General features: G+C 37.1%; 1 protein-coding gene and 1 long non-coding RNA gene across 8 annotated transcripts in view; one reads left to right on the top strand and one right to left on the bottom strand.

Moving 5' to 3' along the window:
• Positions 1–26,668, top strand: part of LOC103102053 (uncharacterized) — a 111,893-nt gene that overhangs the window by 4,857 nt on the left and 80,368 nt on the right. For 4 of the 5 annotated variants that reach the window (XR_008914091.1, XR_008914092.1, XR_008914094.1 and 1 more), the window contains exons 2-5: positions 15,781–15,916; positions 18,358–18,548; positions 19,341–19,393; positions 22,902–22,997. This is a non-coding gene — a long non-coding RNA (uncharacterized LOC103102053). The remainder of the gene's footprint in view (positions 1–15,780; positions 15,917–18,357; positions 18,549–19,340; positions 19,394–22,901; positions 22,998–26,668) is intronic. The other variant, XR_008914093.1, reaches the window with a different exon arrangement.
• PIBF1 (progesterone immunomodulatory binding factor 1) overlaps positions 204–26,668 on the bottom strand; it is a 289,035-nt gene continuing 262,570 nt past the window's right edge. For 2 of the 3 annotated variants that reach the window (XM_001365267.4, XM_016424982.2), the window contains 2 exons: positions 10,106–10,273; positions 204–560 (listed from right to left, as the gene is read on the bottom strand). In XM_001365267.4, the coding sequence (XP_001365304.3) occupies positions 507–560; positions 10,106–10,273 (222 nt within the window). In that variant the 3' untranslated portion in view covers positions 204–506. Of the gene's footprint in view, positions 561–10,105; positions 10,274–26,668 lie in introns of those variants that run through there. The other variant, XR_008914089.1, reaches the window with a different exon arrangement.

Raw genomic sequence — 26,668 nt, 5'->3', positions numbered from 1 at the left:
CACTCTTTTGTATTTATATCTCCAGCTTGTAGCACAGTCCCTTGGCATATAGTAGATATTTCATAAATGCTCAATTGAAATGAATTGCTTACGAGGGTGATTCATACAGTGGTCTTGCAGTAATCTCAAAATACGTTAACTTCTAAATTTATAGGATGCACAATTTTTCAAAATACTGATGAATAGAATATTCAACACAAATATTTATAAGACATATGCTTTAATGTAAATTAAACAATTATAAAAACTTCCTTTTTTAGCCTAGGTCATAAATAATTCACTAGAAATTATTCTGTATCAAAATGGATAAAAAAGTATGAAATATTTTCATACTCTATGCAGCTTAATAATTATGGTGAAATTACCAACACAATTCAACTTTAAAAATATGGTTAAAATAAATCTCAAAAGAATAATTTCAAAGGAACAAAGAACATGATTAGGATTAAATTGTTTCTCCAGTTACTCCTAGAGTGATTGTCAAGATCTGAACTTCTCCACTAAAATTATGTCCTTTTTGTCTTCAACGTCTTGAGCCACCCAGATGGTCCTTTTTTGGTCTGCAAAGTAAAAAAAGGGGAAAAATGTGTGATCAACTGATCAGCTAAGAGTTTAAAAATAGATCATATACAGCTAGGTTTCTCCATGAAATTGTTAAGTTGTGACAGAGTAGCAATTATTTGCTTTTCTTAATTTAGAAGTACTGACAATTGAATGGGAGCCAAACTATATAGGAAGAAGAAAAAACTAATATCAGCATTAAACAGGATCTATGACTTAGTCCAGGGAGACCAGTGTTTTCTGGGTCTTTCTCTCACTGAGAATAATATGTAAGGAAAAAAGTTATGGTGATATTCTTAAAGCATCTTGTCAATACCCTGCTTCTTCATATCCTTTGCTCATTTATCAATTGGGAAATGACTTGGATTCTTATAAATCTGACTTAGTTCTTTACATATTTGTGAAATGAGACCTTTATCAGAGCAATTTGTTATAAAAAATTCCCCCCCAATTTGTTGTTTCCCTTCTAATCGTGGTTGCATTGGTTTTATTTGTACAAAACCCTTTTAATGTAATATAATCAAAAAATCATTTTACGTCTAGTAATGTTCTCTATCTCCTGTTTGGCTGTCAATTCTTCCCCTGGATAGGATATTCCTAAAGCATTTCTCAGTACCCAGCTTATTAAACTCAGCAATTTCCATTAACTCTAGGAGTAAATACAAATTGCCCTATCCCAGAGGTGGCACAGTGGCTAGAGCGCTCTGACTCACTGTGAACTTTGTAAGAGGCCAGGTTCTGCATGCTTTTGTAGGGAATGTCTAAGCTGGTGCTGGTGCTGCTTTCTTGGACTACTAAGTGTTGTAGTATTCCAGATTCTCAAGGGTAGCTCAGGCTGGATGCCTGGCAGGCTTTCAGTGCTCCCAAACCAGTCTGCTCTGGGGCAAAATCTGATTGCTGCTTCTCCCTTGTACCCCTCTACTCCTTCTCAAATCTCCTCCTGCCCTTCCCCTCCCCCCAAATTTGAGCATTGAAAATTCTGGGTTGAGTTTGAGCAACATGTCTGTGGGTTTGCTCCTTGGAGTTTCAGTAGACTGGGATCTACTTTCAGGTCCACAAGTTTTCTTTTCATCTGGGATTCCTGCCCTGGCCATTGCTTTGTGGGCTTCCGAAGGGGCTGGGACTGAGGCCCCATTCTCTGGTGTTGAGGTCTGAGCCACATAAATATGACTTCTTACCCTGGAATGCCGCCCCGGCACAAGTTTCCTCTTTACTCCCCCTTAGATCTATGATTTGGAGCCGAGCAGTGACAGAACTGCTCATTGGCAAGTATTAGATTTTTTAAAAAGGCTGTTAACAGAGATCCGTAACAGTTGATGCTGTGTGCAATGGTAAAGTATAGCAGCGTCATTTTGACACCTTTTCATGCTGACAACCCTGTTTTATGAAGCTCCAAAGTGACCCTGGTCCCTGATGATGTGTTTTCAAGAAACTGGCTCACGGACTACAAACCTTCAAGCACTCCTCTATCACCCTGGATGGCCTTAGCAGGTAGCACCACCGTTTTGTCGTCTTAGTTTCTCCTTTTGTATCTAGGCTGTTCTCAGGTTCCCTAGCTCTTGGCTACTGCATCTAGGCCTCTCAGCAGGTGGCAGGACACATGCTTCTTTCCCTCTTAAAAAATCTATATAAGAATATTGCATTCGGTAGTTCACTGGAAGTCCCAGGAGTGAGGTTCTGAATGTCTTCCCAGATTAATTTTCTATTAAAGATCCTTGTTATAAGTACTTTGGTAATTCTGTGGGTTTTTTTTTTTCAGGTTAACAACGCTTGTTATAGTAATGTGTAGTTTCATAGAGGGACAGTACAGATACATAAAACTTACAGGTAGTCAGTACATTTAGATCAGACAGATCTAGAACTTGTTATTGTTTAGTCAGTTCACTGGACCACTTTGGGTTTTTCTTTGGAAACAACTATGGAAAAGACAATAACTATGCTAAGATCTAGAGCTGCAATTAACTTTAGAGGCTTCTAGTCCACTTTACATATGACTAAATGACTCACTCCAGATCACATAGGCAGAGTACCTGAGAAAAGATCTGAACTCAGATCCTTTTATTCCAAGTCCAGCACTTTATACTTGACTTTGTACATAACTGAAGTATTCAGAGACTACTCTTCAGTGATCCAAAGTATTCTAGTCACTACAAAAGAACATTCATTTTGTTTTAAATGCTTTATAGATGCTTTGTTTTTTATGTCAGAGTAATTTCCTCAACTACTACTTTCCTCCCAACAATGAATTGTCTTTTGTAACAAAGAAAAACACATTAGCAAACTGACAAAAATGATTGTGTCAGAAAGTGTGCCCAACTGTTGTCTCCAGAAGTCTTTTCCTTATTCTCTATGAGGAATGAAAAGAGTTTTATTATTTCTTCTCTGGGACCAAGACTGATCATAATTGTTAATCTGAGTCTGAATGCCTTTGAGCATAATATTAATTTATATTATTATAGTTATTGTGTATGATGCTCTCCTGGTTCTTATCTCTCTTTGTATCAGTTAATATAAATCTTCCCCTGTTTTCCTTAATTTTTCATATTCACCATTTTTATGGCACAATGGTATATACCATTCAATTAACATGTTATTGTTCAGCATGCCCTAATTAGTGAGTACTTCCCCATTACTTCTCTATAATTCTCTACTTTTTCCTGACACACAAAAAAAATGCTAGATAATCTTGGAAAAAATAAAGAAGAAATAATCTTAAGGGCAGATATATGTATTTTTTGTTTTCTAATGCCTCCTTAGGATTGTGTTTTGCACATAGTAAGTAGGTTCTTAAAGAATGTTTACTGAACTTAATTTAATTAAAACAAGTAATATGATTTATCATTTTCTATGTGCAAGGTACCCTGCTTTATTGGAACAAGGACCGTTCATCAATGTATTAGAATTGGATGAAATATCTCTGCAAGATCATGAAAGTCTTTTGCTCTGATTTCATGCCCATTCAGCAACCTTCTGATGATTACTTTGTTTTTTCAAGTACTTGTGTTTGTTAGCCCTACATTTCAGTATTTTTCAAAAAGATGACAGGTGCTTTGTGAATGCAAATGATTTACCTAATGTATAAAATGGAAAAAATATATTTCAAATATCTTGATATATAGCCATGGGTCTCCTATAAAGGTGACATGAATATTCCTATTATTGGAAATTAACAAGTTAATTTCCTGGTACAAATTAGATTTATATGAATTTCAATAGTTTGAGACAACTATCTCAAAGCTTGGTAATGCTATAAGTAAGTTGAAGTTCCAGAGCGGAGAGACCAGAACCTAGAACCTTGGTAATCCTATGAAGGTAGAACCCCTTTATAATAAGGTTTTGCATGAAATCAAATGTCAGTCTTACCTGTTTATATTATTACACTAAAGATAATCTCAAAGTTCAATTCTATCCAATAATTGAAAGTTTTTTTCAGTCAAATTTTTATAAGAATGAAGCAAAATTGTTATTTTCTTGTTTTATTAGAATGAATTAATGAGTAGCAAAGGGATCAAAGGTCAGGTAGAAGGGAAGATGAGAAGCTAAGAGAATGGAAAACCCATAATAGATACCTTATCAACAGAATCCCTCAAGGGAAAAAGGCAAAGTAGAAAACATTTTAGTATATCAATACATTTCTATTTAATTTTTCTCTCCTTCTAGATAGTCTAAGTGTTTTGGAAAATGATGAGCACATTTCATTAAATTTAAATGATTAAAAAAATATAATTTGAACTAACTCTATTCAACTCTGTTCTCCACCCCTATCCTTGCACAAATGCACACCATACTAGAGACAAACATCTAGACACACTGTGGGCACATTGGAGACAAGATATACCCTTTCTATGCACATATCCTTATTTTTATCTCACATGAACATATTCTAGATGACACTGTCCTAACCAATTTTATCTTGAAATAATTTATTGATAACATATCCAAACTCTACCATAACTCTTATTAACTCCCACTGGAATGTTTTTTCTAGTTGGTTTCTGCCTTTCTGTTTTTCTCTCCTATTCCATCATCCTCATCTTTCCCCTCACTAACATTATTCTAAAGAAAACAGTTCTCCCTCTCTGATGTTGTTTTACCTACCATGCTTTAGCAGAACCAATTAAGGAAATCATGCTTGTATATTCACAGACATCATGGAGTTGTTTTCTCTCTCGACTCTTAGGGCTATTTCTTATTCTGTTGCCCATACTCCACTTTGAGCAGAGAGCTTCCAGTAAGTATATATTTAGGAGAGAAGTGGGAGGGCCAGAGGCAATACTATGAGCCAAGACACTGCATACCATTTTGGAATAGGGGTAAGATAGCAGAAGCAGTGCTAAAGACAGACATACTGCTCTTAGAAGGTCAAATGTAAAGGTTCTAGAAAATGCTCAGGTTGTTTCAGGTTATAGGAGGGAGCCAAGTTGGGCCTAAAGTAAAGGGCAAACATAACTTGCAGTTACTGTAAGATGAAAAGTGGATAGGCTGGAGGGAAAGAGGTAAATGTGGCTGAGGGGAAAAGAATACAGCAGAACTGTGGCAGAAGCAGTGATAGCTGCAGTCTGCTTCTTTCCAAATCATAGGATTTCTTCCAGTGGGCTATTTTAAATTTTCTCTCTGTATGAATTCTAAACCTCTTAGCAGCTAGGAAAACAGCTAGATTGGAGCAGGAAAAAAACTGAGTTTCTGTGGCTCATAATGCTATATGTATGTTGGCTATGTGAATGGTTTAAGAAATAAGTCTGTTAGTTTGTTTTGCTGAGAATTTGTAATAGCATTTGTTGTAGCATTTTCATCATAATGCACCTATTTTTTGGTTTTCAGTAAAGCATATCATTAGCAAATTATTTCAATCAAAGGACCTGCAAACAAATTACAAATGCTATAAGGCCATAACTTAGAAAATGATTATTATTATTCTTTATGTATCATAAGTTATTTACAAAGAAGATAAAGTAAGAGGAAATAAAATAAATATTTTTAGAAAAGGATTTTTCACCAGAAATTAGTCATGAAAAGTTATGAAAAGATGAAGATTAGAAGATGGAGGCTACCCGTTTGTTATCTCTCAGAATAAATGGACTTCACTTAATTTATGAAAGGCTTAATGTTATTGGAAGGCACTTCCTAGTTGAGTAACTTTGGTCAAATCATTCAGAATTGGGGTATAATCCACACTAAGTAGTAAAGTTAGGAAGTAATCAATAATCCAAGTTTTGGTTGAGTTAGTTGGCTGCCTTCGGACATACCAAGACTGGAATGTTTGGTGAAGTAGAGGCAGCAAACATGAAATGAAATGAAGTGCACAAGAGATCAAAATCAAGTTGGTAAACAAAAGTTCAGGAACATAAGTGGTCAAAATCAAGAAGGGTGGGGAAAGCTCATCAGAATCCAATTTTTGAGGATGAAACAGTGTAGGGCTAGAGGGGCATGTTAACAGACTAGAGAACCAGAGTTCTTTAACACCAAGCTGGTATCTCTTCTACTGTGATTGCTAGGCAGGTTAACTTTATGTGAATGGAAAACCTTTGTCCCTACAGAGATCCCTGCCATTTAGATCTCTGAAAAGAAAAAGTTTCTAATTCTGAGGGTTAGTACACATTCAAATAGATTACTGAAAAAAGTTCTAGAATCTCTTTTGTTAATATCTTAAAAATAACATAAGTGAGAATTATAATAGCACCTGTCCCCTAGGGTTGTTTTGAGGACCTAATGATCTATTACTGGATGTCCAATATGCCTTATATGGTTAGGCTCAGATTTGTAGGATGGGTCACCTTGGGCTGCATCTTGAGCTCTGGTGCTCCTTGAAGCACATTATTCCATCCCTTCCCCCTTTTTCTAGTGGGTACGGAACAGTCATGTTATTCAAATGTCCTTTGCTTTGAAGGAAACTTGAAGGTCTTTTTTCCTTGATGGCTTGCAGAACTTGTTTCTGAAGTGGATTGTTAAATTTGGCTATTGTGAATCTTGAAATATACAGTATTGGTGTGCCCCCCTCCACCCCAGAGGTGACCCATGAATTCTTTCATTTAGAATGTTCTGTGTTCAGAAGCTCTTAGCAGTTCTCTTTTATCATTTCCTTCATTATGGCATTAATATTTTTTTTGTCCTGCCATGTTCTTCTGGAAGATTTATTATCCTTAGATTGTCTCTATGCACCTAGTCTTTAAGATCTATATGATTTGCTTGTATGGTTAAGTATATTTTCTTTCTTAAAAAAAAAAAACAATACCTCATACCTTCTGTCTTAGAATCAATACTAAATATCAGTTTCAAGACAGAAGAGGGTAAGGGCTAGGCAATGGGGATTAGGTGACATAAGCATCTGAGGCCTCCCATCTTTAGGTCTGACTCTCTGTCCACTAGACCACTTAGCTGCCTTCATATTTTCTTTGAAAGTTCTTGTTTTTTTGTTTTTCTTCTTGTCTTTCCCATCTGTGTATTTGCATTCTCAAATTATTTTTCTTTCTTTTCTTTCTTTGTGAGGCTTGCCATTGTGGAAGCAAGTTTTTCTACTCTGCTCATTTTTTTTGCTAATGCTGCTCATACATTCTACTCTTATAATTTTCATTTCTTTTTAAGATCCAATAGAAACAATGTATTGTGGTTCCATGTTCTCCCCAACTTCCACAAGGCTCTCTGTTTCATCAAGTGTTTGATCATTTTTCTTCATTTTGCATTATTTATTCATAGATGCTTGAACTAGTTTACTAAATCTACTAGACCATATTTCTGCCTATTGTTAACTGTTTTTCCTATTGATATTTCTGTTTATATTCAGGATGTTTGAGATTTCTTCTTCCTATAATCTTTGGTACTTTCAGTCTTTCCCCTCTGTCCCATATTTTCTCTATTACTCACTTCTGACTCCTTTCCCTCTGACGATGGTTTTTTTGGATCTCAAAAGTGTCTCAGTCTCTCCAAACCCTGGGCAATTTACAGTTTACCAGCCTAAACTTTTCTCCCCAATTAATAGTTGGGCATTGAACTGGCGCCAGCTTAGGCTTGGGGGAGTGTTGCACAGCTCCCCACATGCATAGTGTCCTGTCCTGATGTCCAGTTCCCTCTCCTTCTATCCCACTGGCACTGGCTGGTGAGACCTTTGCAGTGCTAGTGCTTCTGGGTTGCAGATGCTGACAAGTTTTTGCTCCCGAAGGTCTGTGAACAAGCTGGAGCTCAAGGCCCAAGAAAACCTCCATAGCCTGGAGCTGGGGTCTCTATGGCAACAGAAGGAGGAAGGGTGGAGTGGGGGTCTAGCATTGGGTTTTCATATGGGCCTCTGTTGTGTCCTTGGGTGGGTTGGTGTGGCCTTGCTGCTGATGGTGTGGAGGTGGGTCACTAATGAGTGAACTCAAAGTCTGTGAGTATTTGTTCTTCGATTTGGGCCTTTTTTTTCCCTTTTAAATCTTGTTTTGGATTCTTTGGTCATTGTAAATTTTGAAATATGCAGTATTGGTGTCCCCCCCCCCCCCCAATCATGGAAACAGCTGACATTGCTTTATCTTTGGTGCAGGATTTCTGTTTTGGGGAAGTTTGAGAGACTGTAGGGATTGGAGAAAATATCTAATCTGCCATCTTGTTGCTCACATGACCTGAAAGTAAGGAAGAACTTTCTTTTCTTTTCTTTTCTTTTCTTTTCTTTTCTTTTTTTCAAATCTATTTATTTAGAATATTTCTCCATGATTCCATGATTCATGATTTTTCCCACCCCTCTTCCCTTCCCCCCTCTGGGTACTGACAAGCACTTCCACAGGGTTATACATGTATCATTGTTCAAAACCTATTTCCAAGTTATTCATATTTGTAGTAGAGTGATCTTTTAACATCAAAACCCTAATCATATCCCCATCACACTACATGATCAAGTATATGTTTTTCTTCTACATTTCTGTTCCCACAGTTCTTCCTCTGGATGTGGATAACATTCTTTCTCCCAAGTTCCTCTCGGTTGTCCTGGATCATTACATTGCCACTAATGGAGAAGTCCATTACGTTCTCTTGTACCACAGTGTATCAGTCTCTGTGTACAATGTTCTCCTGGTTCTGCTCCTCTCACTCTGCATCACTTCCTGGAGGTTCTTCCCATTCACATGGAATTCCTCCACTTTATTATTCCTTTGAGCACAATAGTATTCCATCACCAACATAGACCACAATGTGTTCAGCCATTCCCCCATTGAAGGGCATCCCCTCATTTTCCAATTTTTGGCCACCACAAAGAGTGCAGCTATGAATATTCTTGGACAAGTCATTTTCCTTATTAGTTCTTTGGGGTACAAACCCAGCAGTGCTATGGCTGGGTCAAAGGGCAGACATTCTTTTAATGTCCTTTGAGCATAATAAGGGAGAACTTTCTAACAATTAGGGCTGATCAAAAACAGAATGGGTTGCTTCAAGTAGGCAGTGAATTAGTTCTTTGACACTGAAAACCTTCAAGCAGAGGCTGGATAGTCACCAGATATATTACAGAAAGGAATCCTGCATGGGTTTGAACTAGATGGCATCAATGTATCTTCTAACTGATGATTCTTATAGCACATTGTTATAGCAAGAAAAGGGCCTTGATTTTCATTCCCAGCTTTACCACAAATTATATGTATGGCCTTGGGCAAAGCAGTCAGCCTTTTAGGACTTCAGGTATCTCTTTATGTCAAACAAAGGGCTTGGTCTCATACCCATATTCTATGAGTTGATATGATGTTGCTTATTGCTTTTAGGAGGAGAGATGGCTTCTTCAAAACAGTTCCTGAGGTCTTTTCTAGGGTTCTAAAGGTCAACCCAGTTTCTTCTTAGTAGTGACAGCTAAATTTAGAAAACATGGTAGGAAAAAAATAAAGGGCTAAGAATATGTATCATACTATGTTTGTCTTCCCTGTCATCCTTATTAAAATGCCTTGCCTTCTCATTCTCATTATGTCTAAATTCTCAGCTTTTTCTTCTCTATTCCATCCTTCCCTCTTATTTGCCCCTATACCTTTTTCTTTGTTTGATTTTTGCCCATAGTTTCCTGTTTTAATTATTAAGGCATTTAAATTATATGCAATGAATTTCATTTCAAAGTCTTAAAAAATCATTCTTAAAGCAACATATGCCATTTCTCAAATAAAGCAAAATCTTATTTTTTATTCTAAAAATCTCCTACTCATATTCCTCAGTAACCAGCATCTGGGGCAAAGACAAACTAGATTTGGAGTAATTTCTGCATATTGTTTTGGAAATGTTAGGTGATCTCAATCAAGAATACACAAATATCAGTACCAAGGCAGGCAAGGGGAAATATCTCTGCAGAGCACTTGAAGGATTATAGAGAGTTTTATAAAGGCAGACTAGGATCTCCAAAGTCCCTTCCAACTCTAGGATCCTGGTGTGTGTGTGTGTGTGTGTGTGTGTGTGTGTGTGTTTAATACAACCAATATAAGGATATATGTATATCCTTATATATGTATATATGCATATATACACATATATATTTAAGAATCTGAAGTAAATGATAATTATATGACAATACATATGACAAATTAAGTTATTTTTTTGCTCTACTTACAAACACCGTTGGTTTGGGTGTAAATATGTTTTCTTCATTTTCTTTGGGTAAATCAATAGGATTTGGTATCTCAATTGTAAGTTTTGCCTCATTTTTAGTAGCAGATAATTTATCCCCACGCCGCTTGCTATGCATATTAATTAGAGTCCGTTTCATCACTGCCAGTTCCTGTTGAGTAATAGAATAAGAAAATATGAAACAAATGAAAGGTAGAATTATGTAAATCTATCAATTAGATCAAGAGATTTCTTTTAAAACTTGAAACTATGAGAAAAACATGAAGAAAATATAGTACATAAGTGAAATCTATGGTAATAATACAAAAAACTATAAGTCAATAATATAGAATTGTAGAATCTTATGAATTGAAAGGCACCTTAGACATCACCTCAACCCCTGACCTAAAGCATGAAGAACATAGTGTGCCTCACTTATTTTGTAAATTGTCAACATTTTTTAACCTAAGCTACTAAAAGAACATAATATTGGTGACAACCAATTTCTATTCAACAGTTTTGCTTCCATGTTAACATTTACCTCTCTTATAGTCTGATTACTATGCTGGTAGTTATCTAGGAATTTTTTTTTCTCCTGAATCATAGATGTAAAGCTGATAGAAACCCAAGTATTCATCTTGTCCAAACCCTAATTTCACATTTGAGACCTAAAAAAGTTTAGTGACTGGTTACTAAGTAGCAGATTGAGAATTTAAATTCTGGTTCTATGATACCATGTCCTATTGCCTCCTGCATCCTTTATTATAATTTGTCTTATTTATTTCACGCTTAACTCTTTGACCTATCAAAATGATGGCAGGGTTTAGAAAAGAAAAGAGACAAAATTTAAGTATTTCAACTGGCTATTTATTAGTGATTTTTGTAAAAGGGTGCATAGGATTGGTTGATACTCCTGGATCAAATGTGATTTGGGGAGCTGCCTAGGTATCTTTTCTATTGATCCTTTATTAACAAGGACAAATGAGAGTTGGCTTTAGAAGTTTTCCTTTGCAATTCAAAGAGCCTGTGCTGGACTTTTTTATGCTCAGATTAACTAGTATTATTATGCAATGACAAAGTTGGACAGGATATGAGAGGTCAAATAATACTTGAATAAGAATCATGTCTATAAATATGATAAGAAATAGTTATGAAGATCTTCAGCTTCAAGCTGTTGCTCCTTGTTTTGTCCTCTGGCTATAACAGGTCAAATTCCTCTTCTTTATGACAGTAATTCATAGCTCTCTATGAAAATGCTTAGCCATTATGGAGGCTTTATGGGACTAATAGAGCTAATGGTAATCAGTATAGATATGTAAGAATAAGCTGGGGTGGTTGCTGTCTGTAACAGAAAGAACTTTAAAAAATACTTGAAGACAGCTGTCACAAACCCTCTTATTCCGGTCAAACATCCCAGTTCCTTGAAATCCCCTTTGTAGAGCATTTTCTCTAGACTCTTTTGCTATTCTACTTGCCTTTTTTTACTAAATTCTGATTTCACTACAACTTGCCTATCTTCTTCCCAAAATGTGATACCGAGAATTGAATACTGCAGAAAGTCTGACCAGAGAAGCATCTAGCAGAACTTTTACATCCCTTGTTCTACTTTATATCTCTTTTAATGCAGTCAAAGTAACATTAGTTTATGCTAACTACCATGTCACAATGTTGATTCATACGGAATCCACTAAACCTCTCAGATCTTGTTTCACAGGAACTGTTGGTTTAGCCACAACTTCCTTAGATTGTACTTGTGAAGTTGAATTTGTGAATCTAAGTACATAACTTCATACATATCCTTATTAAATTTTAAAAGGGCAATGTTTTAGCCTGTAAGAGGTTTTTTTTTAAACCCTTATCTTTTGTCTTAGAGTTAACACTGTGTATTGGCTCCAAGGTAGAAGAGGGGTAAAGGCTAGGCAATGGGGATTAAGTGACTTGTCCAGGGTCATACAGCTAGGAAGTGTCTAAGGCCAGATTTGAACTTAGGATCTCCTGTCTCTAGGCCTGGCTCTCAATCCACTGAGCCACCCAGCTGCTCTTTTAAGAGCTTTTTTTTGAATACTGACTTCGTTGTCTAATGTATCCCAGCTTTGACAAATATGGCTTCTATGGAATTACTTAAGTGAGTTTAAGTCCAATAGATGCCCGTCTTCAACTTAACATCAGTGCATTTCATTCAGTCAGGTCTAAATCTACCTTACTATGCTATCATGTAGCCCACAGTTATCTTGTCCACAAGCATGGCATGAGAGACTTTTTGCACTGTCAAATTCTTTGCTGAAATCTAAGTATATTATGTCTGATGTACCAATCTAATATTTTTGTTCAAAACAGAAATAAAGGTATATCTTTATTAAAAATATTTGGGTTATAGTTTAGAGAAATCACTTTCTTCTCTGTTTTAAAAATAATATTTGTACTTTGGAGACAGGTAGGTGGCTCAGTGGAGTGCCAGAGTCAAAAAGATCTGAGTTCAAAAGTGACCTCAGATACTCACTAGTGTTTGACTCTGTGCTTCAATCCACTGGAGAAGGAAATGGTAAACCACTGAGGTATCTTTTCCAAGAAATCTCTATATGGGGTCATGAAAAGTTAGATATTATTGAACAATTGAACAACAACAAGAACAACAACTTGTCTTTTAGTTCCATAGCACCTTTCCAAATCTCTGATCTACCCTTAGAGTTAGGGTTAGCGTTAGAGAATCAACAGTGACTCAATGATTATATCCATCAGTTCTTTCAGCATCCCAGAATAGAGTATATATGGGTTTGAGGACCATTAAATGGTATCTGACTCTTTTCTCAGAATCTCTGAATTTCCAATCTATTAATTAAAGGAGATCTTAGTATCTTCACTTCTTTCCTACTTTAGTTTTGGGAATACTGTATCTTCCTATACTTACAAACACTCAAGTTGCAATGTTTGCTGTGACCAACTTACTCCAACACGTGGAGTGATTATTATGCGCCTATCTACTTCCTTATTTTCCTCCTACTTGGCAGCAGTAGAGATGAATTCTTTTTGCTTCTCCAGCTCCTCTGTGCATCCTCATAATTAAAAGATAACAGTGGTGAAAGGTAACTTATTTCTGTTATGGACAGCAGCCACCATGGCTGATTCTAAATACTTATACTGATATACTATTAGCTCTGCTTAGAATCACAAAGCCTCCAGAATGGCTAAGCATTTTCAAACAGAGCACTTGAGTTTGGATCATAAACATCCACAGAACTGCTCAGTGCCAAGCTAGGAAATGCAAGTTATATTGCTGGAAACACATGTGATCTTTCTTTTTTATACTAATAAAGCTTTCAATAGCTCTATGCTACTTCATGTAGTCCAATCCAAATCAAGAAGCATTTACTAAGCACCAGTGTCCTCGTCATAAGGTGAAAAACAGTCCCTGACCTCAAGGACTTGACATTCTATTGGGATGTGACATGGTCAGAGTTGTCCTTTAGGAAGACAGTTTTGGCAGCTATATGAATGATGAATTGGAAAGGGGAAACAGTGGAAGATAGGAATTCACTTAGAAATCTGTTGTAGATGTCTATAAGAGATGAGAGATGTTGAGAGCCTAAACTAAACATGGTGACTCTGTTACAAGAGATAAAGGGATGGTGGTGAGAGATGTTGTGGAAAAGCTTTAAGACATGGAAGTGATTAGATCTGGGAGGGACAACTGCGAGGGTATGAGAATGAGGAGCTGAAGATAATCAATCAACAAACGTTTACCAGGGGCAAATGTGCCAGGCACTGTGATAAGGACTCAAAGAAGGGCAAAAAACAGTCCATGCCCTCAAGAAACTTATAATCTAATGAGGAGACAACATGCAAACAAATATATACAACATAAGCTATATACAGAATAGATAATAATTGAGAGGGAAGACACTAGAATTAAGAAGGGTTGGGGAGGTTTCTGGAGATTTTATTTAATACTTCAAAGAAACCCAGTGTGGTCAGTAGTTGGAACAGAAGAGAGAGAGTATTCCAGGTATGAGGGACAGCCAGAGAAAATGACAAGTCAGTTGGAAATGTTTACTAGTCTGTGACAGAGCACAGTAGAGAACATAGGGCTAGATATAGAGTCCTGAGAACATTTACATCAGAGATTTAAAACTTAAAGAGGCCACATGCTGCCCTTAGAACTCCCAAGTGCACCAACCAAATTAAAATGTAATTGGGAAATATTTAATAAAAAGAAATACAACACAATACAATACAATGTTAATTTGTGGTTTTCTAATTTATGTAAGGTTGCAGTGATCTGTTCCCATTTGAGTTTGAAACCACTGATCTACATCAACAGGATGACTGAACCCACTGGAACTGCTAAAGTAACCAAGTGATACAATATAAAGAGAAAGGAGGACACAGGATAGCTAGGGGGCATTTCATGGATGCTGATTTAGGAAAGGAGACTAAGTACTGGTCAGGCAGTTCAGAATAGAACCAAGAGGGAGCAGTCTTATGAAAACCTAGAGAGGAGTGAGTATTTCGGAGTATATATATATATATATATATCAAATGCTGCAGGTGTGTAAAAAAGGATAAGGATTGAAGAAATCCTTGCCAAGCCTTGCCAATTAAGAGACTTCTGACAACTTCAGGAGACAGGATTTCCAGCTGAGTAATGAGGCTGGAAGTTTCAAAGGCAAAGAAGGGAAAAGACAGCAAGTGGAGGCAACAAGTAGGTAACTTTTTCCAGAAAAGATAAGTGTAAAGGACAGACTTGGTTAGGAGATGGGAAATAGATTCAGTAAAAGACACTCAGAAAATCCACACTGAACATCAAAGTCTAATTTTTAGGCTCTTTATTTTTGACGCTCATATCATTTTATCATTTAGAGTCCTACTCTGGTACTTTTTTGTGGTATGAAAGTACCTGGGGTTCTTGATCTAATATCTACACATCTGAAACTGAGTTCTTTTTTTTTTCTCTCTCTACTAAAACAAAACCTATATACATGGATGAAGATAGAGGTAACACTAGGAATTGGGGTATTAATAAAGAAAAGCATTTGCATCTGTGTAAATGTATTACTATCTTCTATAATTCTCTTCTAATCTCTCTCTCTCTCTCTCTCTCTCTCTCTCTCTCTCTCTCTCTCTCTCTCTCTCTGTCTCTCTCTCTCTCTCTTCCGTTGTGGATGCAAACCTCGGCATGTCTTCCAGGCTCTGTCCCTCAAAGTCTCTGGATCATTCCTCTATCACACCATATGCACTTGTAATTGAAACTAGTATTACTGAAAGTACTGGATCTCTTTGGTTGGCAAGGAAATTAAATATTTTTGAGCTGAGGTGGTTTCTGGGCTCTTTGGACCTCTTCATTGGGTGCCTCTTCTGGATGTGCTCTAATAAATTTCATTCCAGTTAAAATATCTTTAAGAAATGGCAATAGTCAGAATCTATGTTTTAAATCCATCTCCCATTTCAGACATTTCATAACAACTAATTTAAATAGCAAGTAAGATTCTTCTAATGTTTACCTCTTCTTCTGATTTGGTGTTTGACCTCTGTTTTAACACAGTTGGGCAAAACATAAACATATATTAGAAATGATGACACCAGTAACTAGGTGTTTTCTGTCAATTAACAAATAGTAATTTTAATTCTCTATGATATTGTTTGATGTTTGTTATGTCTAGTGTTTTCTAACTTTTCTTTTAGAAAATACCTGATAAATGGAATGAGACTTGGGAAATGTCTACAAATCACTGGCCGCTTTCATTTCTTGATCCCATATCAAATTTCACCATCTACCCCTGATAGCCACCTTTACAGCGACATTATTGAGTATACCAAGGTATATATCAGCTTGATTTAAAGAATCTCAAGTTCTCTGAACAATTTCTCAGACTCTTTATCCTTTGCCAGAGAAGCTAGCTACAAATATCTTTATGGTACATCCCAAGCTCTGCAGATGATCCAATCTCCCATGAAATGATGTTTTTGTAGTCTTTGGATATACAACAAAACCATTTCTGACAATTTCTTTATTTATCTTTTTGAGAACCTGTGAATCAGCCTTTATTTAGCTACTTCTGTATTCATTTTTGTTTTAGTTACAGTGAAAATATCAATACTGATGTGCTATTAGTATTTTTTTAGTAGTTTATTAAAAAGTACCTATAGAGCAATGGTTCTCAACCTGTGGGTCACGTGGTTCAACCCTGCGGGGGTTGAATGAACAAAACACAGGGGTCGCCTAAAGCCATCGGAAAATACACATTTCTGATGGCTTTAGCCGCTGAGAAATCCCGCTACTTTACAGCAAGATCTCAGAAAGAATGGGGACCCTGCTGCCCGCACATTGTACTAATATTAGTTACCTATCAGCAGCCCTCCCCCTATGAGGGGCGATGGATTTACCCTGTTGCCTTGAGACCGGACTCAGAGACCCAGAGAGAGCACCCTGGCCATGGCTCCGAAGGGGTTAAGAATGAGTCCTGGAGCGGATAACGGAGCCGAGTAACACCAGCAAAGTGAAGCCTCAGCTCGAGCTGGACGACAGGAAGAAGGCAGCATCTGCGGACCCCCTCCCCAGGCAGGACTTACCTCCCGCCCCAGCACTCAGGCTGCCTCCTGCTGGATTAATATTTCTCAACATATAATTAAATATTGTTTTTGTGATTAATCACTATGTTTAAATTATGTTTGATTTGTAGCAATGAGGATACATAATGTATATCAGGTATTTACATTCTGAATCATAACGGTAGCAAAATTACAGTTTTGAAGTAGCCACCAAAATAATTTTTTGGTTTGGGGTCACCGCAACATGAGGAACTATATTGCGGGGTCACGGCATTAGAAAGGTTGAGAACCACTTCTATAGAGGGCAGATAGGTGGCTCAGTGGATTGAGAGCCAGGCCTAGAGATGGGAGGTCTTGCTTTGAAATCTGGCCTCAGACACTTCTTAGCTGTGTGACCCTGGGCAAGTCACTTAACCCCCATTGCCTAACCCTTACTTCTGCCTTAGAAGCAATACACAGTATTTATTCTAAGATGGAAGGTAAGGGTTTTAAAAAAAGTACTTATGTCAGGTGACTGAAAAATTATTTGGGGGTCCCAAAGGGGTGAGGAGAATGAGACATGGGGAGAAGGATGACATGTATCAGGAGGGCCAGTGAAGCTGATAACAATCAGAGGCAAGGTTTATTGATCACAGCTAGTATTTTATAGAGAAAGTGATGTAGGCTAAAGGATTAGGTAAGTTTTTTAAATGGACAATGGTTAGTAATAATTTACAATCTTAGAACAATGACTTAGTTTACCTCACTGAAACTTAGACAGAGTTTTCTATAGGATAATAAATCACATGTAAATATGTAACCATCTAGGCCAGATTCTCAGGGAAATGTTTTGCTTCAGTGGGGAGAACAAGAACAGCCAGGAACAGCCAAGAACTTATCAGGTACTTTGGATGAGATCACACATGCCTGGATCTAGTTAGCTGATGGCTCTGATTTTATTGGGGACTACTCTCACTACTAGGGGCTACATACCTATAGTCAAAATAGTGTTTATAAACATAAATACTAGGCTATCCTTAGCATCCTATGCCTTCTTTTCTATCACTATGCCACCATTACTGTGGCAGTGGAAGGAGGCCACATAAGATGGAGGTCCTTCCTATACCTTTCCTTTTTTTTTTTAATGCATTTTGGCCAAATAAGTAATCACCTAGTACCCAATCTGCTCCTTAGCTAACATATGAACATCAAAATTCTTGGAATCTGTCAACAATGTGATACTCGCCAGTGGTAGTAGTATTAACTCAAAAATAGCATTGGTGGAAAAAATGAGATTGCAGAAAGGCTGGTATGAGACAAAACTTTTGGATGAAATTAAAAGGATATTATTAAAATAATATCCAGCTTTTATTTAGCACATTAAGGTTTGGAAGGCACTTTACCTCTGTGATCTCATTTGATCCTTACAAATACTGGGGTAGATGTCACCCTTGTTTTACAGACAAGAAAACTAAGCCTAAAGGAGGTTAAGGAATTTGCTCAGGGTCACAGCTAATAATCCCATCTGAGACAGGATATGAACTCAGATCTTCCTGACTTCAAGTTCAGTGCTTCATCCATTGTGCCACCTAGCTGTCTCATTATAACAAATAAATACAACACAGATCAAATTTGCTAATGATTTTGTAGTTATTTATATTTATCATTAGAGATAATGAAAGTACCACATTTGGCCCCTTAAGTCCTCAGTAACCAATGTGTTTTTTTCAGAAGAAATGACTCTTCAGAAGATGAATTTGGATAAAAAACACATAGATCTGACCAATTACCAAAGACAGAAAATACATGGTGGTGATAATTTTGAAAGAATGAAGGGATCAGTTTTCAAGATGATTTATTGAAAGAAAGATTTTCAAAGAAGAGAAAAAAAGTACTGGCCCCAAAAGTATTGTCCTCAAAAGGTAACCAAGATGATATATTATCAACTACCAATACATAATACTGCTTGCTCATTTCTCCTATAGCATATAATGGTATCATAGATAAAAATAGTAAAAGAAAGAAATCACAAGTTTTCAGGAATGATTTCCTTCCTTCCTTCCTTCCTTCCTTCCTTCCTTCCTTCCTTCCTTCCTTCCTTCCTTCCGTCCTTCCTTCCTTCCGTCCTTCCTTCTTTCCTTCCTAACCCTTCCTTCCTTCCTTCCTTCCTTCCTTCCTTCCTTCCTTCCTTCCTTCCTTCCTTCCTTCCTTCCTTCTTCCCTAGCCCTTCTTTCCTTCCTTTCCCTTCTCTCCTCTTTCCTCCTTCTTTCTTCATCTTTCTTGCTTATTCCAGTTTTTTTAAACCCTTACCTTCCACCTTAGAATCAATACTGTATATAGTTTCAAAGGCAGAAGAGCTGTAAGGCTTAGGTAATGGGGGTTAAGTGACTTGCCCAGGGTCATACAGTTAGGAAGTATCTGAGGCCAGATTTGAACCTAGGACCATCCATCTCTAGGCCTGGCTCTCAATATGACTGGAACCTAAGGGATTTTTCCCCCTAGTCAATCTTTTCTTTTTTAAAGCAGATCTCTTCGTAGCAACACAATTTATGGAAAGCTGATGGGAATGGAAGATTTTATTATATTTTTAAATTTTGTTGCAAAAATCATGTTGTTGATCTAACAAATCAAGCTTTTAAGCTCTTGATTTATTATAACAAAATGTAGTCATAGGCATACTTCTTCCATAACATTTCTCATCTTCCCATTTTCAGATCATATAAGATTCCTTGAGAAATGTAACTACAATCCTCTGATAAATATCAAGGTAGGAATGAAACAATGTATGTCACATGTTCATTAACAATGTTTTTTAATGCCATGGAGAAGGTCCTGTATGGAGTTTACCTATTTATTATTTTATTTTTTCACATTATTTAATTTATTTTTAGAACATTTTCCCTTGGTTACATGATTCATGTTATCTCCTTCCCTTCTCCCCCGCCTCCCAGCTGACAAGCAATTCCACTGGTTTATACATGTCTTATTACTCAAAACCTATTTCCATAGTATTCATATTTGTCATAGAGTAATCTTTTAAAAATCACAACCCCCAAATCATACTGTATGGAGTTTAAATGAAAGAGTGATTCCAAATACTTAAATGCAGAGGAAGAAGATTGTGGATATTGACTATTATAAATACTGCCAAACATGCTTTTTCACCTTTCTTTTAAAATCTTTGCCATAAGAGATGGCTCAATGGGTAGGGAACAGGGAGGGATATTCAGAAATGTGACTGGAACCTAAGGGCTCTGCCCATCAACTGGAATGAATGGCTCAACAAATTATGGTATGTGAATGTAATTGTGCCATAAGAAATAATGAAAGAAAAGGTTTTTAGAGAAACCTGGGAAAACTTGTATGAACTGGTGCAGAGAGTGAAATGAGGAAACCAGGAGAATAATTTATACTATAACTACATTGTAAAAATGAACAATTTTGAAAGATTTAAGAACTTTAATCAAAGCAATGATCAAATATGAGTCTAGAAGATGGAGGATGAAGAATGAAACCCACCTCATGACTGAGAGGTGATGGACTCACTGCAAAGAATAATACATAAGTTTGGACGTGGCCAATGCAAGAATTTGTTTTACTTTATACATATCTTCATTTTCTTTTTTTCCTAGTCAGATGGGGGAGGAATAGGGAGAAAAAAAACTTGATAACTGAAAAAAATTAATTAAAAAAGGAATAAATGTGACAAGATATCAGTGAAGAGAAAATAAAAATTTAAATTCCCTGCAGAGAGTGAGATCCTCTAGATGTTCTTGTTTGCAGATAGCTCACATCACATGAATTTAACTACAGTTTTTATGTCCAGGATATCCAGATCTCTATGTCCATCCCTAATCTCACTCTTGTGTTCCAATTCCACCACCAGAATCTTTTCCATATTTCACGTTGGATACAGGCATCTTGAAATAAAGATGTCCACACCAAGCTCATCATCTTCCCTACTAGATTGTCCCCTTCCCCAACTTTCCTCTTATTATGAAAGATAATATCATTTAGTTACCCAAGTTAATGATTTCAGTGTCCTCCCAGATTCTTGACTTGCTCTCACTTAAACGATTGAATTTCTTTTCAGATCCTGTTTTTTTCCTTCCCAACATCTCTCATATATATCCCCTTCTCTCCATTCATATATGCCCTCATTACTTCTTGTCTGGACTATTTTAAAAGTCAATTAATCTCTCAAGTCTGTCCCTACTCCAATCCCTTCTAAGCTAGAAGTCAAAGTGATTTTCCTAAAATGGAGGTCTAACCATGTCACCAGTCTCCCTCATTCTTCCTTTCCAGTAAACTCCAATGGCTCTTTACCTCCAGGGTCAAACAGAACATTCCACACTTCCTATCTTTCTAGTCTCCTTACATTTCCTTTTTTAAAAATCCTCACCTTCTGTCTTAGTATCATTTTGAAGAAGAGCAGCAAAGGCTGGGCAGTTGGGGATAAATGACTTGCCCTGGGTCCCACAGCTACTAAGTGTCTGAGGCTAGATCTGAACTCGGTGTTTTTGACTTCAGGCCTGGTGCTCTCTACCCACATGCTACCTAGCTGTCCCCCTCTTTTTATTCTAAGATTCAGCTACATCACCTTATTTGCTGTTTCTTGTGCATGACATTCCATTTCCAGTCCCTGTGCCTTTGCCCTGATGGTCTTTATTCCCTGGGAATACTCTTCTCCTCTCCCAGCTTTTCTGGTTTCCTTTAAGACTCACTGCAAATTGCATCTTCTGCAGAAGGCCTTTCCTAGGCTTTTACCACTCCCTAACCCCACACAGTATCTCTAAGAAGATTACTTTCCACACACAGTTCCTACATATGATATTTATGTAGTTATTTGCAAGTTGTCTCCCAATTAAAATAAGAGCTTCTTGAGAGTAAGATATGTGTTTCTGCCTCTTTGTATCCTCATGGCTTAGCATAGTACTTGTGGCAGAGCAAATGTTTAATTAATGTTTATTGACTGAATATCTGACATTGCATTGATGAAATCAATCCCCAGAATATGGCAAAATCTCCTCAGTGAGATCTGTAACCTCTCATAAGAAATCTGCTGAAAACTCCCCATCTGAAAAAAGATTGTATTTAAGAAATCTTGCAGTCTTTTCAGGCTTCCAAAGCTATTTTTTGGCTTGTAGACTGTAGCTTATTACCAACAATTGCTTGCCTGAAAGCAGTGTAAAGTTATCCTCCAGAAAGAATATGATAAAAAAAGAGAGATGTGCTACTCATTGAGGGAGTGATGGATGAAAGATGGACAGCCAGAGTACTACTGCCTTGGTACCATGGCAATGTGAAAAGATCTACAAGAAGGCATACTGTTCATTAGTTAGATATACCATCAAATACCAGAAGAGGCTTAAAATCAGAGACCTTCACACTCTCAGCCTCGGGGCTGAACAGGGACTGCTGGGTCATTAAGTTCTGACTCTGAGGGGCAGTTCATAGTCACTAAATGATATTTCCTCCCTTTACCAAGCCAAAGGAGAAGCCTGAGCTTTCACCACACTTTAAGGCCAAGATAATAATACTAACTGATATTTTTAAAGTCTTATTTCTGTCTCTCTCCTGCCTGTCCCATCCCTCCACCCCCACCCCATGTTGTGCCATCCCTCTCTCTGCTTTTGCTCTTGCTAATTTTTTCTATCAGGAAGATCCTCTCTATTCCTCTCTGTTAATTCAAAATTCTACCTACTCTTCAGGGTCGAGCTCAAGTGCTACCTTTTCCAGTCCACGCTGAACTCTTTCTTTGATTTCCGACCATGTTTATCAGTTTACCCTATAATTTAGCACCTTATTATATATCCTGCCTTGGCTTTTGTTGTTTCTAATGTCTCATCAAGAAAATTTACAGTTCTTTGAGAGACATTTTTATACATAATTTTGTTTTTATAGTGTTTTTCACAAAGAGATATAAAGTTTGTAGTGAATTTGGTAAACTTTAAAGCACTGTATAAATATGAGTTACTATCTTAATAGGCTTTCAGTAACTACTTGTGGATGACTTTTTAAAAGAAACCTTAACTTCTGTCCCGGCAACAACTCAAGACAGAAGGGCAAGGGCTAGGCAATTGGGGTTAAGTGACTTGCCCAGGGCCACACAGCTAGGAAGTGTCTGAGGCCAGATTTGAACCAAGGTCTTCCTGACTCCAGGCCACTGGAGTGCCTACTGTGCCACCTTGCTGTCCCCTTATTAATGATTTTTACTGCCACTCCTTCATAACTGGCATAGCACAGGTTCTCTCAGCCACCTGTTTCTTTTTCAGATGGCAAGAAGCAGGTAACAGATGAATGCTATGCTACACCACTCAAAAAACAGCAGTAATAATACTCAAGTTTCCTGTGAAGGCTCCAGGAATTTGGTGAGTTATAACTTGGGGGAGGGGGAACCTCTCCCCCAGCCTGTGCAAGTGACCCAGGAAGGAGCAGTCTGAGGCCATGTCTAGCTCCTGATACCACTGAAACTGGTGGGTAGTTTTTTGGCTGACCACCCACCTAGCAATTCAGGTTGTTTGTTTTCTGTCTGCCAAGACACACATTGTGGCACATTATCCTGCCACTCTTCAAGGTATTGTGCAGGAGAAAGGAATGTATAATTAAGAGAAGCATGGCTGGAGCAAAAGCACCCAAGAAAATTTACCCCATTATTGGGTCACTCAGAAGATGATCCCTACAATAGAGGTTTTTACTGAATAGGCCAGAACATGACTTTATTGATATTGAACATAATTTAGGTTAGAATAATACAGAAGGCGTACAACATGCTAAGGTCATAATCTTTACAACATGCTTTCTATGCATTTTTATCATTTCCCTTTTTAGTCAATTCTCTCAAAATACATTATTAAGTACATTTGTTTCTTTTCATTTCTTGTGCCTTCATTCATATTTTCCCACTTATTCCATTTTTATGCCATAACAAATAACATCAATTCTTTCTTTTCTGTGTTGTGTGTGTTTCTTAAAGAACTCTGGGCTCTTACAAACTATGAAGTTTAATGAAACATCTAACTACTAATTATATGATATAAAGTCATATAAGATAATTCCATGTTTAAATCCTATTAAAAATCGGTACTAATGTCATAAAGGTTATTTTTTTCCCTATACTTTTCAAGTTAAAGGTAGAATTTGTTTACTACCATACCAAATACATGAGGAAATTACAGTAATGAGATTTACTAATATGATCTAAATTATATCTTATATAGTTTGATTTATAAAACTGATATTAGGATCTATCACAAAAACTTTACTTCACTTCCGTATCATAATGAATATGATGTAGACTCAATGTGCAATTATAGTTATGCAAATTAAAATGCATATCTATCTATCTATCTATCTATCTATCTATCTATCTATCTATCTGTCTGTCTGTCTGTCTGTCTGTCTGTCTGTCTGTCAGTCTGTCTGTCTAAATGTCTAGAAAAATCATGGATGGCACTCTGGGATTGTATTTTTGTCCCAAACAGCTTCTCTAAGGGAGCCAAATCACTCTCTCTCGAAGTCAAAAGCGCATGTCTTGGTCATTTAATATTAACTATTTGCATAGTGTGGTGGCATGTTAAAACAGCTCAGCTGCACAGCAGCTGCTTAAGAGGACGACATAGCTGATGCCAACATGTTGCTGAAAGTTGTAAACTCTGCAAAGATGTTGCCAAGGGGATACATAGACAGCATTTCTTGATGAAAATAGCTCAGACAGGCATAATACAAACTTCGTGCTCCATCAGTAGAAACGAAGAAATGTTTCAACATTATCAAGTACTGATGTATATGACCTTAAACTTTGCATTCAATTATACTGATTCACAAAAAGCCAGAGAATGTCTTAGTGGTATTTAATCTTCCACAGGTCACATTCCACTAATTTTCAGTATTAATATTATGTGGATTCTCCCTCCCCCCTTTTAATGAAGCAAAAAAAGTAAAGAACTTTAGAAATTGAAACTGAAAAAATTGAGGTCAGAACTCTATATACTTATATGAATATTTCTAGACAATACGGTATTGTGAGAATAGCATCAAGATGAATATTCCTCAAACGTTAATAATAGTTCACATTTATATAGCACTTCCAATGTGCCAGGCATTATAATTATTTGATTCTCACAATAACTCTGGTAAGTGCTATCTATAATTATCACCTTTTACAGATAAAGAAACTGAGGCTAACAGAGGTAAAGTGACTTCCCCAGGCTTATATAGCTAGTAGATTATACAGCCATATTTGAACTCAACTTTTCCTGACTCTCCATTTTGCATCTGTTGCCTTGCCTGGTTTCAGCTCCAAGGAATAAAATAATCATGTCAGGATTAGCCCATTACTTCTAAACTCACCTCCATGTGGCTAACTCAAATTGGGACTGACTCTCTCCCTCAGTCTCCTCTCCCCTCTACTTGGAGGGCTAGAGAGAGGAGTACCAAATCCTTCCCATTGCCTTTCTTTATAAAGGGCAGAAACTGGCCTCCCAGATTGTTCCACTTTGCATCTGCCACCCTGCCTGGTTTCAACTCCAATAAACAAGATGCCCCCAGCCTAGGTATCCTCAGTATCCCGCTTCTCCCTTCTGGCCTCCTTTTGTACAATGTCTCCTCCTTTTTTTTTTTAATTAATTTTACTTAATTATTCAATTTAGAATATTTTTCCTTGGTTACAAGAATCATGCTCTTACCCTCTCCTCCCCTCACCCCCTCCCATAGCCAATGCGCAATTACATAATTACATGTGGTTTTTACATGTGTTCTTGATCAAAGCCTCTTCCTTTAGACTGTAAGCTCAACGAGGGCAAGTATTATTTAAAAAAAATTAATTTTATCCCTAGTGTTAATCATGGTACGTGACATGTTGGAGATGCTTAGTAAATATTTACTGGTTTAGATTATTGGATTGGATTGACTCCAGGCTCAGCATTCTAATCCTTCTAATCCTAGTACCACTTAGCTGATATTTTCTTTGCATTTTATGATGTTAAGAAGCATGCAATATTTTATTTTTATTTGTGGAATGTGATGCCATTTGTCTTTAAATGCCAGTGCCCTTGGGTTTTACATAGACATGTAAAGCATTTTTATAGAGTGAGTTCATGGCAAAAATTCCAAAGAATATACATCAGGATGAGTCTATCATAAGCTGTTGTTAATATCACAACTAGGTGCTTCATAGCATTTGGATCATAGGAACATGGATTTAGAGCTGGAAGGGACCTTAAAGATAAGTCATCTAGTCCAACCCCCTCATTTTAAAGATGAAGAGATTATGGTAAAAGGGCTAAATGTCTTGCTCCTGGCCACACTGGTAGAACATAGTAGTCAAGATAAGAACCTATGGCCAAATACAGTTCTCTTTCCAATCCTCAATGCTTCTAATTACCTGTTCCTAGGTTTAAGATGCATTTGGGATGATTCCACAACAGGAAGAACTTTTGTAAAAGTTCTAGGTCTGAGATAGAAGATATAAAGTAACTTTCTTAACATTTTGTAGTTGAATTTGAACTGTCCTTACTGCTTGTTTTACCCTAAATTTTTAAAAATTCTTAGTCTTTAACTGACAACCAAAGAGAAACACAAAACTCTCTCTTGGTCTGCCTTCTATTGTTTGCATCATCTTGGTTCCTAACGATTTGCCTGAACTTTTTAACTATTTCCCTTGTTCTGCATATGTATATCTAGTCTCTCTCTGTTTGACTAGTCTGACTTAGAAAAGCACTTTTTTTGAGGTTAGGAGTATCTGGGGAGGGCAGAGAAGTAGCTTATGCTAAAGTTGATCCTTTTTTGTGCATACCTAGACTATGTCTTGCCTCTTCTGTTTCTTATTCCACCACAAACCTATAGCTGTTCCACTCTTTACTCAACTGATTATCCAGACCCCAAATCTAGCTTACCCAGTGACCCCTAGATCTTTTTTCTAGAAGTAGCTTGTTCCCATGAGTATCTTCTTAACTCTCCTCCCCATCTTTATCTCACCTCTGCTGGTGTCAGTTCCAAAATCTACAATCCATGACCTCCTGCCACTAAGAGGCTCAGGTAT

The sequence above is a fragment of the Monodelphis domestica genome, chromosome 8 (assembly GCF_027887165.1).
Source record: "Monodelphis domestica isolate mMonDom1 chromosome 8, mMonDom1.pri, whole genome shotgun sequence".
NCBI lineage: Eukaryota > Metazoa > Chordata > Mammalia > Didelphimorphia > Didelphidae > Monodelphis > Monodelphis domestica.
The sequence above is the reverse complement of the archived record's forward strand: the minus strand, read 5'-3'. Positions and strand labels throughout refer to the sequence as shown.